Raw genomic sequence first — 20,856 nt, 5'->3', positions numbered from 1 at the left:
CCCTTCTCCCGTCGTCCTCCGCGCCACTCTCTCCGCCTCTTTTTCCTCGCCCCGCCCACCCCTGGTTTCGAAGAGCTCGCTGGGTGCTCCGAGAATTCGGCCCGCGCGCGTTGGTTCTTTTTATTCCCTGTTCCCATTGGTTGATTACGTGCGCGTGACTGCTCTCTTGCCTTATTATTGGCTAGAATCAATTGCGTCATCGACGGCCAGGAGGGCGGGGGGATGAGGGAAGTTGGCGTGAGGGAGACCGGATTGGGGGAGGGATTCAGGCCTGTCCTCCCCCCGGCTGCGGCAGCACTACCACCGGCCGCCACCGCCTCTGGAACGCTGAGGAGGAGGAGCAGCTGGAGGAGGTGGGTCTTGGCGAGCGGGATGCCCCTCGCTCCGGCTTGGTGGTGAATGCTGAGGAGAGTCACGGTTGCTGCAGTCTGTGCCACCGGGAGGAAGTTGTGGTGTGAGGCCGGGCGGGAGCTCGCGGCGCTGTGGAGAATAGAAGCGCGGGGTCGGTGCGAAGACTCGGCGGCTGCCAGACCCTTTCCTATTCTGACCATGCCTGGAAGGAACAAGGCGAAGTCCACCTGCAGCTGCCCTGACCTGCAGCCCAATGGACAGGATTTGGGCGAGAGCGGCCGGGTTGCTCGTCTGGGAGCCGATGAATCTGAGGAGGAGGGACGGAGGGGGCCTGTCAGTAATGTCGGAGATCCTGAGATCGTCAAGTCTCCCAGCGATCCCAAGCAATACCGGTGAGGGAGAAGGCTTGGACCGGGGAGGAGAGCAGGGGGCGGCCTCTCTGTTCCCGCTGTGGTACCTTCTCGTCTCCTAATCTTCCGAAGGAGCAACCAGGGGCACACTTCCCACCCCAGAAGCTTACTTGGACGGAAGTGGCAAGGGCAGTTAGGGGCATCTGTGTGGTGTCAGCTCAACGAGGGGCAGATCTTGGGTCCCACCAGGAATCAGGATGTCAGAACGGGACGGGTTGTTGGAGTAGTTATGACATTCGCTAAAGCAAGAGTGGAGGTTTTCCTGAGGATGGCAGGCTGGATGGTCAGGGAGTCTTGGTATTCTGTTATGAGGAAAGGTTGAAGGGGCTGGGGATTTTAATTTTGGAGAGGATATTAAGGGGCATATCATCACTATCCACAAATACTTGAGGAGCCTGTAGTTGAAAGGGGGGTAAAACTAATGGGTGGAAGTTACTAGAGGATCGTGTGGTTTCAGTAAAAGAATTTAGGCATCAGAGTTGGCCTGTGATGAAGTGACTTATTTCCGTGGGTTGTTTCTCTTTGCTAGAATGGTTGGGTGAACTCTTCCAAGAATATATTAGAGAGGACTTGAGTCTCAACTGAGTCATAGAAGACTTGTAAGGTTTCTTCTAATCCTGAAATTCTCAACTTTTGGTTTATGCCATAATCCTCTAAACATCTCTAGTAACTGGTGGTTCAATCCCCACCTAAATATTTTCTTCACAGGAAACTTATTCCATAGAACGTCATGACTGTAATGTATTTTAAGGAGAGAGCATATTGTCTAACTTCATTTTAAAGGTTGAGGAAATTGAGATTCAGAGAGTCTGCTTCTTGTTCAGAATTATACAGCTGAATAATAACAGAGCTGGTTTGAACCCTGTCCGCCTGACACCAAATGCCCTGCACAATTTACTGATTTTTATAAAGTTCTTACTGAGTTGAAAGCTGAAGGATTCTAGGTTAAATTTGTTGTATGCCCCTACATTGTTAGAGCAGGAAAGAACCTTAGACTTAATCTTTTTCACTCCCCACCACCCGCAAAAGACAGGTGACTGAAACTTAAGGTCTAGAAGGAAGTGTTTTAGCCCTAAATTGAAGACAGGCCTAAATTCTTCTTTCACTCCACATCTAGAGATTAACAGTACACAACTCTTTGTACTATTCTTCCCAGGCTGAAGATCTTTATGGATGGGCTAAGTTTTCTCTCTTTCTCATCAAATATGTGGTTATATTAGTAATAATATAAATGAGCAAGTTGAAACCTTGATAAAAGTTATTTAGCTTTTGCCCTCCAGATTAAATAACAGCTTCAGTTTTTTTTCTGCCTATATAAAGTTACATAATAACAGGTAATGTTTATAGAATGTACACTATGTGTCAGATACTGTTCACACTGCCTTTGATGTATTGTTTCATTTAATGACCTCATTTTTGGCATATTCATTTGAAAAATACTTACCAAGTCTTACTGTGTGCTAAGCGCTGAGCTATCTTAAATCTTTTCTGAAACTTGGTTGAATATAACTTAATAAATGATATTTTATTCTGGGTACTGGGCATACAAAGATGATTAAGACAGTCCCTGCCTTCAGGGAGCTTCCAATGTAGTAGAGGGACACAGACACATAAAAAAGGTATAATTAGAGCACTAAAGTTTTATAGAAACTGTAATAGAAGTATGTGCTGGGTATAGCAAGGAATAAAGTAAGGAGTGGTATAAACTCTACCTGGGGAGAAAGTTAGAAAAGACTTCAAAGAGGAGATAATGCTTAAAAGGTATTGTCTGAGTAATTGTTGCATTTCTACATTTTTGTGGTCTTTTGCCAAATCATTGTCCTTCTTAGTGTCTCAGTTTTCTTATTTTAAAGTGAAGGGTGTTGATTAAGAATAGCAGTGTTGGGCTTCCCTGGTGGCGCAGTGGTTGAGAATCTGCCTGCCAATGCAGGGGACACGGATTCGAGCCCTGGTCTGGGAAGATCCCACATGCCGCGGAGCAACTGGGCCCGTGAGCCACAATTACTGAGCCTGCGCGTCTGGAGCCTGTGCTCCGCAATAACAGAGGCCGCGAGAGTGAGAGGCCCGCGCACTGCGATGAAGAGTGGCCCCCGCTTGCCACAACTAGAGAAAGCCCTCGCACAGAAACGAAGACCCAACACAGCCATTAAAAAAAAAAAAAGAATAGCAATGTTTTCCAATAACTTCCTCTCCTTTCAAAAGAGCAGGTCCACTTTTATCTGTTTTATATTCCAACGTTTTCAATTAGTCTCTTAAAGGAAAGATTTTGTTACTTTAAAATAAAGGTGGAAAACCTCGATATTAGATGAATTTTAAAGATTTACCCATCCTAAAGTTAAATTCTCAGAATTTTGTAACCAGAAGTAGACATGAGGCATCTGCAGCCCAGAGAGCTGAATTATCCTTCTAGGACCTGCTCAGATGTTATCTCTGTGAAGCCTTTCCAGGCAGAACTAATCCCTCCTTTCACTGTATTTCAGTAGGACTTTATACATGGTCCATTACAGTACACATCCATTGTATTATAATTATTTATCTTTTGAATGTGTGAATAAGTACCAGAGGCGGACCTGATTAAAGGAATATTTTGTTGAAAATAACACCTCAAAATACTTGTTTACCAGTCTGCATTTATTAAAATAGCCTGTGGAATTTTACTTCTCTATATGTAATTTGTTTTAAGTTTTTGGAAATGTTAATCATACCTCCATGACATCCATTCTGCTTTTTTTAGTGATCTGTATAAATGCTTGGTAAGTGTTGATTTCCTTCTCTTCTGGAAGGATTAGGGACTTTTTTTCCTGTAAAGTAGGCATTGAGGTCAACTTAAGTGGTCCTCTAAGAAGTTGTACGGGAAGGAGTGGGAAACAGAAGGGAAGCCTTTAGCAGTGAAGGTTTGAAATAGATAGTGTAGAGAATGGGTGAAGTATATTTGAGAAATACTGAGAGAGAAGTTATGAGTTCTTGAGCATGAAAATGATGTAAATAAAGCAGTGTTTTAAGATTAATCTGAAGATAGTAGCTTAGACCCACAAGATGTGGCAAGACTGTTTTAAGGGGTAATTATATTGGATTGGCCAAAAAGTTCTTTCAGTTTTTAAGTAAAAATAAAAAGACATATTTTTCATTTTCACCAAGAACTTTATTGAGCAATGTATTCACCGTTTTGTTCCACTACCTTCTGCCATTTTTCATGCAACTTCATAATTCCATCTTCCCAAAACTTTTTATCTTTTTGAGCAAAGAACTGTTACAATTATGTTTTACAGTCTTCCAGGGAATTGAAATTTTTTCCATTAAGAGAATTATGTAAAGACCGAAATAAATGGAAACCCAAATGTGCAATGTCTGGTGAATCAGAACTTCCCAGCCAAGCTGTAACAGTTTTTGCCTGGTCGTTAAAGAAACATGTGGTCTTGCATTATCCTGATGGAAGATTATAAGTTTTCTGTTGACTAATTCTGGATGGTTTTCGTGGAGTGCTGCTTTCAGTTGGTCTAATTGGGAGCAGTACTTGTTGGAATTAATTGTTTGGTTTTCCGGAAGGAGCTCATAATAGAGGACTACCTTCCAATCCCACCATATACACAACACCACCTTCTTTGGATGAAGACCGGCCTTTGGTGTGGTTGGTGGTGGTTCATTTCCCTTGCCCCATTATCTGTTCCTTTCCACATTATTGTACGGCATCCACTTTTTATCACCTATCACAATTTGTTTTAAAAACGGAACGTTTTCGTTACGTTTAAGTAGTGAATTGCATGCGGAAATGTGGTCAAGAAGGTTTTTTTCACTTAACTTATGTGGAAACCAAACATCAAAGCGATTAACATAACCAAGCTGCTGCAAATGATTTTCACCGCTTGATTTGGATATTTTGAGTATGTTGACTGTCTCCCAGGTGGTATAACATTGATTGTTCTCAATGTCTCAATTTGATCGCTATCAACTTGAACTGGTCTACCCGACCATGGAGCATCGTCTAGCGAGAAATCTCCAGCATGAAACTTCTCAAACCACTTTTGACACGTTTGATCAGTCACAGCACCTTCTCCATACACTGCACAAATCTTTTTTTGCGTTTCAGTTGCATTTTTACCTTTCTTGAAATAATAAAGCATAATATGCCGAAAATGTTGCTTTTTTCCTTCCATCTTCAATATTAAAATGGCTACACAAAAATTCACCAATTTTGATTTTCTTAAAAATGCACGCTGATATGACAGGTGTAACAAAACACTCTAATGAAATTGTTTTGAATGAGGTTAAACACAACTAAGCTCTACTAGAGCCATCTTACGGAAACGAATGTTTTGGCCAACCCAATAATTGTGTATTGAATGGTGTGCGCTGATGTATATGGTACTATTCTTTCTCTAATTGATGTGTTCCCCTCTTCACTTTTTTTTTCTTTCCTCTTATTAACTTAATTTAACAAATGTTTGCTATGCTAAAAACCTATGAATCTGGAGTTCAAGTCTGTTTTGCTCACTCACAGCATGTCATAGTTCTCAAATAGTATTTGTAGAACGTCTAAATGCATGAGTGCCCATATGCCAGGCATTTTCATGGAACTCTTGGGGATATTCTGCTAGGAACTTTTTAGATCAAATTTGTATCCTGGCCAGTTTTAAAAAATAATTACTTGATTTTTGCGAGAAAACAAGTATGAATAGGCAGGTTACAGAGAAAAAAATATAAATTATACAAATAATAATAATAATATGAATGGTGATATTGTAGTATATTTAATTCATATAGAAGCTTGTGGTAGTTGGCACGTAATAAGCATTCAAATGTTAGCTGTTATTGTTTTAATATGTTCACAATTATTAAATGATATTTGCAGCACTGTAATAGCAAAAAGTTGACAACTTTATTGTCCATTGGTTGGCTAAAGATTATTATTATACCATTCTACAAGGAAAATAATATGTAACTATAAGAATAGATAGAGGGGCTTCCTTGGTAGCACAGTGGTTAAGAATCTGCCTGCCAGTGTAGGGGGCACGGGTTCGAGCCCTGGTCCGGGAAGATCCCACATGCCGCGGAGCAACTAAGCCCATGTGCCACAACTACTGAGCCTGTGCTCTAGAGCCCGTGAGGCACAACTACTGAGCCCATGTGCCACAACTACTGAAGCCCGCACACCTAGAGCCTGTGCTCCGCAGCAAGAGAAGCCACCTTAATGAGAGGCCTACACACCGCAATGAAGAGTAGCCCCCGTTCGCTGCAGCTAAAAAGAAAGCCTGCGTGCAGCAACGAAGACCCAATGCAGCCAAAAATAAATAAGTAAATAAATAAGAAAATAAATAAATTTATTTAAAAAAAATAAAGTGTTTAAAAAAAAGATAGATGGTTTTATATATCGATATGGAGAGGTGTCCCACTTACTATTGAATGAAAAAAGCCAGTTGCAAACCAAAATATATTGTATAATTCCATTGTTATAAAGAAAACCCAGAAAACAACACCTCCCATTATATGTTTACCTAAAATGTAATTTACTGTGTTTAGATATGTAGAGAAATGATTAGAAGTTATATTAAGTAAGCTTGTTTCTCTAGAGAAAAGGAGAGCTTTGACTTGAGTTGTTTACTTTTTAGTAATTAAAAAAGATTGATCAATAAACAAAAGTATTATGTGGTCCTTGTAGGAAATTTAGATAACAAGAAAAATTTTAAATTCCCTATAATCATTCCACCTGGCATTAACCACTGGTAACGTTTTTTATAACCTTTATTCCTTTTTGCTATGCAGTTGTAATTTATAATTTTGAAATGGTATAATACCATCTTTAACAATGTTGTGAACATTTTCTTATTGTTTTTCAATATATTTTGTCCACTTAGAAGTCCATGGTGTAGATACACCATAATTTAATCATTAGCATTTTATAGGATGTTTAGATTATCAAATTTTTCTTTACCTTAGAAGCCTATTTATTCTCAACTGAATCCTTTGGGTGTAGACCCAATCATAATGGGTTTGGTAGATATGTAGGGTAACCTCTGGTGATCTGGTCTGTTTCTAGGATATTCTTTACTTGGGAGAACTGGCAGACAAGAAGATGGTTTGTTCTGGGACTTCCACTCTGACATAGGTCTTATTTTCATACTGGTTCCTAGAATGAAGTCAGTCATTAAGCCTGTCCAAGTCATAGGAAACTGAGTATATTATAGTCCTTTTCTAGTGTGTGTGTGTGTGTGTGTGTGTGTGTGTGTGTGTGTGTATTATTTTTTCTTTTTTTGTGGTGGAGATGGTGGGCTTAGTTACATGGTTGGACGAGAATTAAACTGTTTGCAGAAAGGTTGGAAGTAGATTGTAGTTTGGAAAGTTCACTTGGTCCTCTGAAGATGTGTACAGAGATTTTATATTTTTATTACCACCACCAACAATGATCTTTGTTCTCCTAATAATAGCTGGTATTTGTTGAGTGCTTACTAGGTATTAAGTGCTATTCTATAGCACTTAGTTTACATAGATTATCTCATTTAATCTTTACAGTAATCCTATTAGATAGTGCTCTTATTACATGATAGCCTAAATGCTATTCTATGAAAATACATTACTGAGCAGGTACTGAGCACTAGCTAGAGTATAAATGAATTGTGTTCTTTCATTTGGTTCCTTCTAAGCTAAATTCTTAACCATGGCAGATAAGGTCTAAGTCCCTCCATTTTTTGATTCTTAACTTTCCAGCTTCACATTCTGTTATGTGGTTTTGTGCTACTTTTCTTGGCACATGCTGTACTCTGGTCAAACATTACCTCCTCTGTGAACCCTTTACCTCTCTTCCTTCAGTCTTCCCCTCCTATGTGTGAATTATTTACACTCTTGTGTGCCCCTGTAGCAATTTTTTTCAAGGTATTTCATATTTTTGTAAGTACTGGTTTGTCTTTCCCCTCTATTATGCTGAAATTTTTGTAGAGAGGGATTTTGTTTCTTTGAATCTTTGTATGCCTTCTTTTCTGTTATTAATAAATCAACTGTCTATACACCTAACACCCATCTTTCCACTTGTGCAATAGATCCCATCCCCTCTTTATTGATCCCAGCCACCAATTATTTCACCAGTTGTTCCCCTTCCATCCTGCATCATCAATTTCCCCTTTTTACTAGATCATTCCCGTGAGCATACAAATATGCTGTAATTCTTCCTATCTTCTGGGGAAAAGCATTTCTTTGCTCAGATCCCCTTGGACCTATGCCCTTCCAGCTACTAAAATTTCTCTATTTCCTTGATAGCAAAGCTTGTTAGAAGAGTTGTCTGTATTCAAAATTTGCAGTTCATCTACTCCTATTATTTCTTGAACTCAGAGTGGGCTTTTGCCACTTTGCTTTACCAAAATAGCTATTTTCAAGATCACCAATAACTTTTACAATTGGTCAGTTCTCAAGTTCTTATCTTACTTGACCTTTCAGTATCTTATGACACAGTTGATCGTTCTTTCCTTCTTGAAATGCTTTTTTTCAGTTCCAGGTCAACACTGTTCTTAGTTCTCTTTCTGCCTCATTTGCAAGGTTTCTCCTTATCTCCTTTCTCCTTATCTCTAAATTTTGGAGCGCCTGGGCTCAGTTCTCGGACTTCTCTTCCCTGTCTACTTTTGCTCCCTGTGCTGTGGCTTTAAATAGCACCCTGTATTGAATAACAATTTTACTTAGGTTCCCCACCCCTAAGCTCTTTCTTACTGTTTTATTTTTCTTCATAGCACTTATTTGCTATTTGATATAGTATATATTTACTTGTTCATGAGAGCAAGGACTTTGTTTTGTTCATCACTATATCTCTAGTGCCTAGAATGGTGCCTTTCTCATAGTCTTGCTTCCATCTCTGACCCCTTCATCCTTTTCTCCTCTGGCCTGATGGATATATAAGGATATGTTTTGCAGTCTTCCTTTTTTAAAATCATTTTATTTCTTGTTTTTATTTCAGATTAAAATTTTTTATAAAACCATATAGATACACTTGAAGCTCTTTGGATATTGCCCCCTCCTATTGCATTCCCTACCCTCTTTTTCCAGTCTTAACCATTATCTGAATTTTGTATATATATACCATTCCTATGTATATTTGTATACTTTTTATTAAATATGCATTTATCTATAAACAGTATACATTATTGCTTTCACATGTTTTAAGACATATAAATAGAAATTATATCACATTGGATGTCTCATAACTTTTTTTTTTTTGGTTTAACATTGCTTTTGAGATTTGTTCGTGCTGATAAGTGTAATACTAGTTATTTGTGTTATATGCTGTTTAATATCTTGTGTGAATATATCATTATTTATTTGTTTTCCTACCACTGGTCATTTAGATTATTCCCAATTTTCTGTTGTATTTTGTTTTCTGATTATGCCACAATTTATCTTTTCTCGATTGTTGTATATTTAGGTCATTTCCAGTGCTTCAGTGAACACTTTTACACATGACTCCTTGAGTACACATTTTAGACTTTGTTTATATACCTATAAGTGAAATGACTAATTTTTAACCTTACTATAGATGTTGCCAAAGTACTCTTCTAATTAGTTGTACTATTTACATTTATTCCAGAGTTCCTGCTTCTATATATTATTACCAATTCCTGATACTGTTAGATTTTTTAAAAAATTATTGAGAACTTGATCTGTGGGAAATATTTTTCTCTTAAAAATTTTTTTATTTGCAATTTCCCTTATTACTAATAAAATCAAACATTATTTCATGTTTCCTGGCCATTTGGATTCTCCTTTTATGAGCTGCCCATTTTTCTATTGGGTTGTTTTTTTTCCCCTCTTTTAAATTGACTTGTAAGGATTCTTTACATATTTTAAATACTAATCCATTGTTGATTATATGAGTTGCAAATATATTCTCTAAGTCTATATAGCTTATCATTACCCTTTGTTTATAAAGTCTTAAAATTTAATCAGAGTTATTCATCTTTTTATTTATGGTTTGTGCTTTTTCATCTTATTTATTTCCTTCTAGAAGTTTTATAGTTTTGCTTTTTACACTTGCGTAAGGATCTAATTTTATTACTGTTCTTTAAAAATATGGGCAGCCAGTTGTCCAAGCACACCTTTTGAAAAGTCTATATCCCAGAGGTCACCAAATTTTTTCTGTAAAGGGCTAGATAAGAAATATTTTAGACTTTGTCAGTCAAGAGGCAAAATTAATGATATTATGTAGGTACTTATATAACAAGAAAGAAAACAAATTTCTGCAAATTAAAAAAAAAAAAAATTTTTTTTTTTTTTGGCCATGCTGCGCAGCTTGTGGGATCTTAGTTCCCTGACCAGGGATTGAACTCAGGCCACCACAGTGAAAGCGTTGAGCCCTAACTGGACCACCAGGGAATTTCCTCTGCAAATTTTTAATAAAATTTTCATTAAGTTCAAAATACAATAGTAGTACTTTATTTAGTAATACAGGTCTACTAGTGAGAAGAGGTGGAATTCTTTTTGGGAGGGATAGCATTTTGCTTTTGGGGAGGTTCAAAGTTAATGTTCCCTATCTTTAAAGTTGATTGTAAATGTGTCATTTGTTAATACTGATTTGTAATGAGAGTTTACATATTTCATCTTTGAAAATGTGTTTTCACACAGACAGGTACTACCAAATACTGATATTAGTCTACGAGCATTTGATTTTGTTTGAACATATTCATTGCTTGGAAGGCATTTATAGAATTCTATTAGTTTCTTCTCTGATATTTTTGCCGTTTAGAATGCCATTACATTGTAGATTAATCATTTCTGATTGAAAATTAGGTGGAAGCTCCTCAATTGCACAGTTAAAAGGACTTTGAAATAAGGAAATTTCCTTTGTGCTTGCACCAACGTCTGAAAAACACTGCTGGAACCGTAGTTTGCTTGGAAAACGTATCTGTGGCAAATTTGTGTGGGAATGGAGATAGGGCTTCTTGTTTTAACTTTTTTAAAAAAATCTTTTATTTATTTATTTATTTTTATATATTTATTTTTGGCTGTGTTGGGTCTTCGTTTCTGTGCGAGGGCTTTCTCTAGTTGCGGCAAGCGGGGACCACTCTTCATTGCGGTGCACGGGCCTCTCACTATCGTGGCCTCTCTTGTTGCGGAGCACAGGCTCCAGACGCGCAGGCTCAGTAGGTGTGGCTCACGGGCCCAGTTGCTCCGTGGCGTGTGGGATCTTCCCAGACCAGGGCTCGAACCCGTGTCCCCTGCAGTAGCAGGCAGATTCTCAACCACTGCGCCACCAGGGAAGCCCTTGTTTTAACTTTAAACATCACAGGAAAAGTATAAAGCCGCTTGCCATTGCTTGTAATTCAGATAACATTAGTTGTTTTTGAAACATAAGTTTTGCGTATAGGCACTGTTTGGTAATTTTGGGTTGAAATCATTAAGAAACATGAAGTCCGCAGCAAAAGCTAACTTCCAAAGCCATCTGGTATTTGACAGTGGCTGAAGGCTGTTCTTCAAAAAAGTTTAAGTTTTTACTCTGAGCTCAAAACATTGCAATAAAAGGTTCCTATTGCTAAACCATCAAACTGCTTACTCTAGAGTAAGGGAAATTAAAAATATTCAGTTTCTGGGAATTTCCTGGCAGTCCAGTGGTTAGGACTTGTGCTTTCACTGCCACGGGTCTGGGTTCGATCCCTGGTCGGGAACTAAGATTCTGCAAGCTGCGCGGAGCAGCCAAAAAAAAAAAAAAAGTTCAGCTATTTCTTTTTTTTTTTTTTTAATAAATTTATTTATTTATTTTTGGCTGCGTTGGGTCTTCTTTGCTGCGTGTGGGCTTTCTCTGGTTGTGGCGAGTGGGGGTTACCCTTTGTTGAGGTGCACGGGCTTCTCATTGCGGTGGCTTCTCGTCGCAGAGCACGGGCTCTGGGTGTGCGGGCTCAGTAGTTGCGGCACGCCGGCTCTAGAACACAGACTCAGCAGTTGTGGCACACGGGCTTATTGCCCCACGGCATGTGGGATCTTCCTGGTCCAGGGCTCAGAACCCGTGTCCCCTGCACTGGCAGGCGGATTCTTAACCACTGCGCCACCATGGAAGTCCCTCAGCTTCTCTTTCTGACAGAAATTAACAGAACTAATGATTATAAAGTCTACAAGAGCAAATGACTACTAAAGATAGGAATTTATTTATTTATTTAAAATTTTTTTTTAAGATAGGAATTTATTAACAAAATCCACACTGAAAGTGTGCCATTTGAGTTCAACTTTTCCCTTTCCTTATTTGGACATGATAGATATGTGCTGTTGTTTCAAAGAAGAAGTTACAGTACATGTGACACTTGAAATGCTGTTCAGTTATACATGCATTGCTGCAGTTTTTAGGTTGTCGAGCAGCAGTGAAAATGCTGCGTGTGCTCTCTCACAACTACTCCATTCTGCCATTGTGACTCAAAAGCAGCCATAGACAATAAGTAAATGAATGAGTGTGGCTGTGTTCCAATAAAACTTTGTTTATGGACACTGAAATTTGAATTTCAGATAATTTCATGTATCATGAAATATTAATCTTTTGTTGGATTTTTTTCCAACCACTTAAAAAAGTAAAAACCATTCTTAGTTTGAAGACTGTAAGCCATAGTTTGGTAATTCCTGGCATATCTTTTTTCCTATATTGCCAACTCTGTCATATGTTAAGTTTTCATATATGAATGGATCTTTTTTCAGGGATCTTTATTATGTTTTATTTTGTTAATTTCTTATTATGTTATGGCCTAAAAATTCATATTTTATTTGCAGAGAGGGTTTGTCAAATAATTTTCGTGTCTGTGGACTAAAAAGTTGGATTTCTTGCTGTTTCCATTTATTTTACTTGATACAAATCTTTAATCTGGTTGATTTTGTTGCTAAAATTAGTAATTTATTAATTTTTCATTAATAGGTCTTTATTGAAAATGAAATTCAGATGTAACATCCCACTTCCTGTTCTAAAATACATCCCAATTTTTTTGATAAACTAGTATCAGTATTTATAGCTCAAAATATTGTTCATACTGAAACATGTAGTCTACTATGATTACATCTTCTTTCTTGAGCAACTTTGTTGTCTCTAGTATTAAAAATTGCCTTATTTTTAAAGACAGCTTTATTGAGATATAATTCACATACCATACAATTCACCCATTTAAAGTGTGCAACTCACTAGCTTTTAGTATATTTACAGAGTTGTGCATTCATTACCACAATTTTAGAACATTTTCATTACCTCAGAAAGAAACCCCCCACCCCTTACTTGTCAGCCTCCCCAGTGGTCCAACCTGCACAAGCCCTAGGCAAATGATAATCTATTTTCTGTCTCTCTAATGCACTGTCTGTCTTTCTAGATCTACTTTCTAGAAGTCTCTCTACTTTCTGTGCCTCTGTCTATTCTGAACATTTCATATAAGTGGAATCATATAATATGTCATCTTTTGTGATTGACTACTTTCACTTAATGTTTTCAAGGTTCATCCATATTGTAGCATGTATCAGTACTTCATTTCTTTTATTGCTGACTAATCCCTGGTATGGATATATTTTATTTATCCATTCAGTAGTTGATGGATAGTTTTTGGCTATTATGAATAATGCTGCTATGAACATATATGTATAAGTTTTGCGTGGATGTATGTTTTCATTTATTTCAAGTATATAATAAATAGGAATAGAATTGCTGGATCATATGGAAACCATTTAGCCATTTGAGGATATTTCAGACTTTTCCAAAGTGATTGTACCATTTTACTTTCCTTCCAGCAGCGTGTGAGAGTTCCAATTTCTCCACATCCTCACCAACATTTGCTTCTATCTGTCTTTTTGATTATAGCCATCCTAGAGGGTATAAAGTGGTTTGTCATTTGCATTTCCCTGATGGCTGATGATGTTAAACATCTTGTCAAGTGTTTACTAGTCATCTGTCATCTTCTTATCTTATACTATGTGTATCTTCTTTGGACAAGTATCTGTCTAAATCCTTTGTCCAACTTTAATTTTTTTAATTGAGTAGTAATAATTCTTCATATATTCTAGATATAGGTCTTCTTAGATAAATGATTTGCAAAAATTTTCTCTTGATGGTATCCTTTGAAGCACAAAAGTTCTAAATTTTTATGATTATTTATTTTTATTGTTGCTTGTGCATCATATCTAAGATGCCTTATTACTATTATTTTTGTTTAGTGCTCTTTGTGATCTAACATGAATTCTACCCTGGTTCTCTGCCAGAGCTTTAAAACTCCTCTAACTATGGTCAAACACATCAGTAAATCCATCAATTCAACTGTTTTCTTGTATCTTCATTCCTCAATCAGTTTAGAATATAAATTCTTCAGTCCCAGGAAATTTTTCTTGAATTTTTTCCCTAATTTTTCCCCTCGGTTTTCTTTTTTCTTTTGAAGCTACTATATGATATAGGGACACTGTTTCAATGAGAGGGACTTTACTATGGTAACACTGGTAGCCTCTTTCTCTACCTCTTCTTCCCCTTCACAGGAGTGACTTATTTGATTAGTGAGTGCAGTAGAATGACCTTGGGCATGCTCAGTCTAACCTTTTCATCTCTCTCTTCATTCCAGCCTGCAGACAGCCAGTATTTTGGCATATTCTTAGCCAGTGCAGTAGACTGAGTGCAGGACTAGCTCTGCCTTTTGGGGGAAATATTTCAGTTCTCGTGGATACTTCAATTCAGAGAGTGTTAGCAAGCCATTTCCAAACCACTCTTGAGCCCTGTTCTCCAACCTAGCTTTATATCAAGGATAAAGCTGACATTTTGCTCTCTATTTTTCTGTTACCTCTTTTTCTCGTCTGATTCTGAAAGCAAGTGGGGAAGAGACGTGCTTTTTAAAAATTGTGGTAAACTGCACATAACAGAATTTACCATTTTAACCATTTTTAAGTGTACTGTTCAGTGGCATTAAGTATATTCACATTGTTGTGCAACCATCACTACCATCCATCTCTAGAACTTTTTCATCTTAAAATGAAACTCTGTACCCATGAAATAATAACTCCCCATTTCCTCCTCCTCCCAGTCCCTGGCAGCTGCCATTCTACTATCTACTTGTGAATTTGACTATTCTAGGTACCTCATGTAAGTTGAATTATACCATGTTTGTCCTTCTGTATCTGCTTTATTTCATTTAGCATAATATCTTCAAAATTCATCCATGTTGTGGCATGTGTTAGAATTTCCGTCTTTTTTAAGACTGAATAATATTCCCCTGTATGTATATATCACATTTTGTTTATTCATCTGTTGATAGACTTTTGAGGTGTTTCCTCCTTTTAGCTATTGTGAATAATGCTGCTGTGAACATTGGCTTACAAATACTCTTCTAGTCTCTGCTTTAAACTCATTTGGGTGTATACCAGGAAGTGGACTTGTTCAATCATTTGAGTCCTCCTAATGTATTAGCGTTGCTATGTAACAGTCCACCTCAAAATTTAAGTGGCTCAAAGCAACAGTGATTTATTATTTTTTTACAATTCTATGGGATGACCAGGCAATTTTTTTTTCCCTCTTACCTGGGCTCACTTTTGTGGCTATATTCATTTTGTGGGTTGGTTGGAGCTAGAGGGTCTAAGATGGCTTCAATCACATGTCTAAGGCCTTGGTGGGGACAGCTAGAAGGTAGGCCTTCTCTCTGCACATAATATATCCTCATTCATAGTTTAGCTTAAACTTCTTGACATGGCAGCTGAGTCCCCAGAGAGTGAAGGCAGAAGCTGCAGGGCATCTTGAGGCCTAGGCTTTAGGACTTCACGACGAATTATAGGGCAAAGTTTACAAAGCTAGCCCAGATTCAAGGGGTGGGGAGAAATAGACTCCAACTCTTGTTGGGAAGATTGACCAGGTCACTGTGGGGGCCATTATTAAAATGATCAATTACACCTAATAACCTAACAACTGATCCATAGATGAGGAACCTTGAGAAATAGGGAAGGACTGCCATTAGGGAACAAAAAGGCCTTCTGGTGAGTCTTAAATGAGGTGGCTTGCTGTTATGTTTTAACAAGCAGAGAAGCATGTGGATTTTTTTGATCTTGGTTATTTGCAAGAACTGTATTGTACCATGCAGTAAGTTTTTGTTTTTGTTTCTTTTTCTTCTTTTTTAAAATTTTACCTTTTGCTGCTGCGTGCGGGCTTTCTCTAGTTGCGGCAAGCTGGGGCTACTATTCATTGTGGTACGCGGGCTTCTCATTGCGGTGGCTTCTCATATTGTGGAGCATGGGCTCTAGGTGCGCAGGCTTCAGTTCTTGTGGCTCGTGGGCTCTAGAGCGCAGGCTCAGTAGTTGTGGCGCACGGGCTTAGTTGCTCCGGGGCATGTGGGATCTTCCCGGACCAGGGATCGAACGCATGTCCCCTGCATTGGCAGGTGGATTCTTAACCACTGCACCACCAGGGAAGTCCCCATCTTTTTCTTCTTTTTTTAAACAAGTTGTATGGTTAGCTTTAAACTAATGCAGCTTGGGTGAGAAGGCTTTAGCTGACTCAGGCAGGCCATATCAGCTTTACTATGTGGACTGTTTTAACTTGAGAGTTGCAACTGGCCTAGAATTATAGGCAAAACTGAACAGGGGTTTAATTTTTAATGGTTTGGTGAGCATAACAATTAATGCTTTTATGGACTTCTTAAACCAGGTCTGCAGCTTTAAACTGCAAAGATGTCTAAAGTTTCAAATGTACTATACAGTAGTTAATGACTAAGGCTCTAGCCTTAAATTGTTAATTCCAGGTCTAGACAGACAGTACTAAATCTTTTTAGGTTAAAAGACGGTACTTTGTAGCTATGTACCTTGTCACTACCTGTCCCCTGCCCCCCACTATATGGTCTCAAGTATTTTTGGATTTAAATACATGAGCTCTTAACTGTGGTAATTTTAGTGACTGAAAGTGGCTTCACAAAAGGTTGGTTCATTTAATTAAGGAACAAATAAAAATGAGTGGGTGGATACTTTATTATAAAGAAAATAATGCCACATTCTTGATTCTTGGGCTTGGTTTGAAAAATCTACTTCAGTCTTTTTTTTTTTGTCCATGCCACGCAGTCTGTGGGATCTTAGTTCCCCAACCTGGGCCCGGCAGTGAAAAAGCACCGAGTCTTAACCACTGAACTGCCAGGGAATTCCCTACTTAAGTCTTTATAGTCAGTACAGGAGCAGTGTGAGGATGAAACCAAATAAAGGTAGACAAGTTGAATAAGCTAGAGGGAGAGAGGTTTTCTTAGACATCTTAGAAGAGCCCTACCCCTCCAAAAATTTACACACACACACACACACACACACACACACACACACACAAATAATTGAGACCACATGGTTTGGGGGGAGGTAATGACGAGTTATATAATTACAAAGTTAGCCCCCCAAGTACCCTTTTTTGACCTATAATGATTTAGCATAGTCTAGGTCTAAAAATAGCAATTTAAGATAGAACCCGAGTCCTAATGATTTTCTCTCTCTATATGGAAATGAGGTCTTGAAGGCTATATAATATACTGTGGTATGGCTATGAGATAATGTATTTGCATATTTTTCTATATATGGACATTTGGATGATTTCCAATTTTTCTCTACCACAAATGTTGCTGAAGTGAACATTGTTGACATATCTTTGTGCATGTGTGTGAACATTTCTATAAGATATCTAGAAATGAAATCACTGGGTTGAAATGTATGCAGAGTTTACATTTTTAAGAAAATAGGTGTGGCCATATTCTCCTACAAAAATACTACACCCACTGAGATTCATAAGCAAGTGTGTGAGAATACCCTGTCCCCTTGTCAGTATTGGATAGCAATACAAATTTAGCTAATTTGCTGGATGAAAAATATTTTGTTGTTTTCAGTTGATTATCTTTGATTTCTGGTAAGGTTCAGCATCATTTCATTTATTGGACATCTTGTATTTCTTTTTGAAATGTTTGTATATATTTTTAAACCTATTTTTATTAGTTTTTGTTTTTTGCTCTTATTGATTTGAAGGGACTCGTGTATATTGTTATTCTTTTCTCTCAGTATGTACTTTTCTCTTTGATTTAGTTTATGATGTTTTGTTTTAGAAAAGTTTTAAATTAGAATATAGTGAAATCTTTCCTCCCCCCCACCGCCCTTTATAGCTTCTGGATTTTGTATCTTGTTTAGCATAAATTTTCTTCATACCAATATTATAGCAATATTTTCTCATAAATACTTTTAAGACATTTTTTTTCTTTTAGCTCTGTAAGCTGTGTGAATTTATATGTGTTAGGTGTAAGGTAGAGATGGCTATTTTATCTCCCTAAATGAATTATCTATTGTTTCAACATCATTTATTGAATCAAAATAAAGTGTTGCAACAATATTACAAACATTGCTCTGTTTCTAGAACCTGTTTTCTTAAATTGATCTGTAGGTGTTCCTGTTCCAGTATACTCTTTACTTTTAATTGCTTTAAAATATTTATTTTTATAATTGGTAAGGCAGTTCCCCCTCATGTTTTCCCTTTTCAAAATGTTCTTGGCATTTTTGGGGTTTTTTTTGTCCATATGAATTTTAGAATCAGAATGCCAAGTTACACACACACACACACACACATACACACACACAAACTTACTGGGATTTTAAAATTGGAATTGCCTTGAATTTATAGATTAATTTGGGGGAAGAATTGATATCTTTGTAATATTGGATGTTCCCACTGCAATGGCATGGTATGACTAGTCAGGTCTGTTATTTTCTCCTGTAAAATTTTCTAGTTTTCCTCATGTTGGATGAGGAACAGAATGGCTTCTGGTGCCATGCTACTTGGGTTCAATCCCTGCTAAGCTTGGGCAAATAAAAATCCTTTTGTGTGTGTGTGTGTGCTTTAGTTTCCTCATGCATAAAATGGGAATAATAACTCATTAGGGTTATTATGAAGATTAAATGGATTAAGACATATAAGTTAATACACTTAAAATGTGAGGTGTTATTATTAGATATATATTTATAGTTTCTTTTGCTTTTGTGAATAGGATCTTTAAGTCTCATTTTAATTGGTTACTTTTGGTATATAGGAAATTCATGATTTTTGTTCATGGTTCTTGATTTGGATGCTTTGCTGAACTCTTCATACTATACTAATATATATATATTTTAAATTCTCTTGCATTCTCTAGGTAATTGTATATTTTTGCAATGAATTGTTTTAGCTTTCAATATCTTTGCCATATAAATCTATTTTATTTATTTATATTGTGGATCTATTTTCATTTGCTAGGACTTCTAATACAGTGCTGAATAGAAGTGATGATGAAGAGCATTTTGTCCATAACTATCTTTAAATGGATTTGATGATTTTATAGAAGTTAACTCTCTGTAAAGCTAAGGGTTGTGTGTGTGTGTGTGTGTGTGTATGTATGTGTGTGTGTTCTTAATTTGTTATGGAGTGGGTTTTGGATTTTCATTAAATTATTTTTATTATACAAATAAGTGATTGTATTTTTATTACAAAAGATTGAAAAATATGTAGAAATTATAGAGTAAAGCATGAAAGTTCTTGTATCTTGCTCTACTTTTATTCCTCTCTCCAGATGTATATATTACTGTTACATTTGGTTTGTATCCTTTTAGTTCTTTTGCTATACCTTTATGTACATTTAGTGTGTATATGTGTACACATAATTTTACTTATTTTATAAAATTACTTGGTATTTTGTTTCATTTAGCAGATATAAAGTACCTATCATGTATCAGGCCCCCTTTAGGCATTAACATTCTTTTTGTTCATTCAACAAATATTTCTTAAATGTTTCCTAAGTGCCAGGCAATGTCTTAGGTGCTGGGAATATAGCTATGAAGAAAAAGAAAAGCCCTGCCCTCAGAGCTAACTTTCTAAAGGTGCAGACAGAAAATTTTTTAAAAACCCCAAAAAACTAAAAAACAAAAACAAGTGATGATAAATAGTGTGAAAAAAGTTAAAACAAGATAAAAGAGGATAGGGATGGACTGGGGTGCAATATTAGATAGTGCATCAGAGAAAGTGTGTTTGAAAAGGGGACATTTTAGCAAAGACTTGAAAGAGATAGAGCAGATGTTCAAGAAAGAGCAATAACGTTTTGGTCAGAGCAAAGAGAATGAGGGAAGAGTAGGAAAGAAGTTTGGAGAAGTGGTGGGGCGCCAGATTATGTGGAGCTTTCTAGGCCCTGGTAAGGATTTTGGATTTTATTCCAAGTATGATGGGAAGCCATTGATGGTTTTTGAAAAGAGAAATGGCCTTGTATTAGTTTGTTAGGGCTGCCATAACAAAATACCAAAGTGACTTAAACTACAGAAATTTATTTTCTTACAATTCTGGAGGTTAGAAGTCCAAGATAAACCTGTCAGTAGGTTTGGTTTCTTCTGAGGCCTCTCCCTTTGGCTTGCAGATGACGGTCTTCTTGCTGTCTCCCCATCTGCTCTTTGATCTGTGTGTGGGCATGTCCAGTGTCTGTGTGTCCAGATTTCCTCCTCTTAGTCAGGACACCAGTCAGATTAGACCAGGGCCCACCATAATGGCCTTATTTTAACTTAATCACATCTTTAAAGACCTTATTTCTAAATACAGTCACATTCTGAGGTTAAGACTTTTTACATAAGACTTTTGGAGGAACACAAGTTAGCCCATAATACACCTGATCTGCTTTCTTCAGGCTGCTAAGGATAGACTTGAGGTATGTGTGTGGGGTGGGAGTGGGGAGGGTAGGCTCTTTTTTCAGACTTTCTTGGGAAGAACTAATACCCTGTCATGTTCTCTTTTCTATTTTCTCCATTAATCTGATTAAATTTCGCACGTTGTTTTCTAATAATTTCTAAAAACTTCTGATCTGTGTAACGGCATCCTTTTCTTTCTTTTATTGAAGTATAGTTGATTTACATTACTGTGTTAGTTTCAGGTATACAGCAAAGTGATTCAGTTATACATATATATAAATAATATATTTTTCAGATTCTTTTTCATTACTATAAGATATTGAATATAGTTCCCTTTGCTATACATAAATCCTTGTTGTTTATCTATTTTATATATAGTGGTGTGTATCTTTTAATCCTATACTACTAACTTATTTCTCCCCACCCTCCCTTTCCCCTTTGGTAACCATAAGTTTGTTTTTTACGTCTGTGAGTCTGTTTC

General features: G+C 37.1%; 1 protein-coding gene across 5 annotated transcripts in view; it reads left to right on the top strand.

Annotated features, from left to right (window-relative positions):
* The first annotated feature begins 230 nt into the window (after positions 1-230).
* Positions 231-20,856, top strand: part of NRDC (nardilysin convertase) — a 102,368-nt gene continuing 81,742 nt past the window's right edge. For all 5 annotated transcript variants that reach the window (XM_007164469.3, XM_057527255.1, XM_007164467.2 and 2 more), the window contains exon 1: positions 231-743. In XM_007164469.3, the coding sequence (XP_007164531.2) occupies positions 400-743 (344 nt within the window). In that variant the 5' untranslated portion in view covers positions 231-399. The remainder of the gene's footprint in view (positions 744-20,856) is intronic.

Source organism: Balaenoptera acutorostrata, chromosome 1 (genome assembly GCF_949987535.1).
Source record: "Balaenoptera acutorostrata chromosome 1, mBalAcu1.1, whole genome shotgun sequence".
NCBI lineage: Eukaryota > Metazoa > Chordata > Mammalia > Artiodactyla > Balaenopteridae > Balaenoptera > Balaenoptera acutorostrata.
The sequence above is the reverse complement of the archived record's forward strand: the minus strand, read 5'-3'. Positions and strand labels throughout refer to the sequence as shown.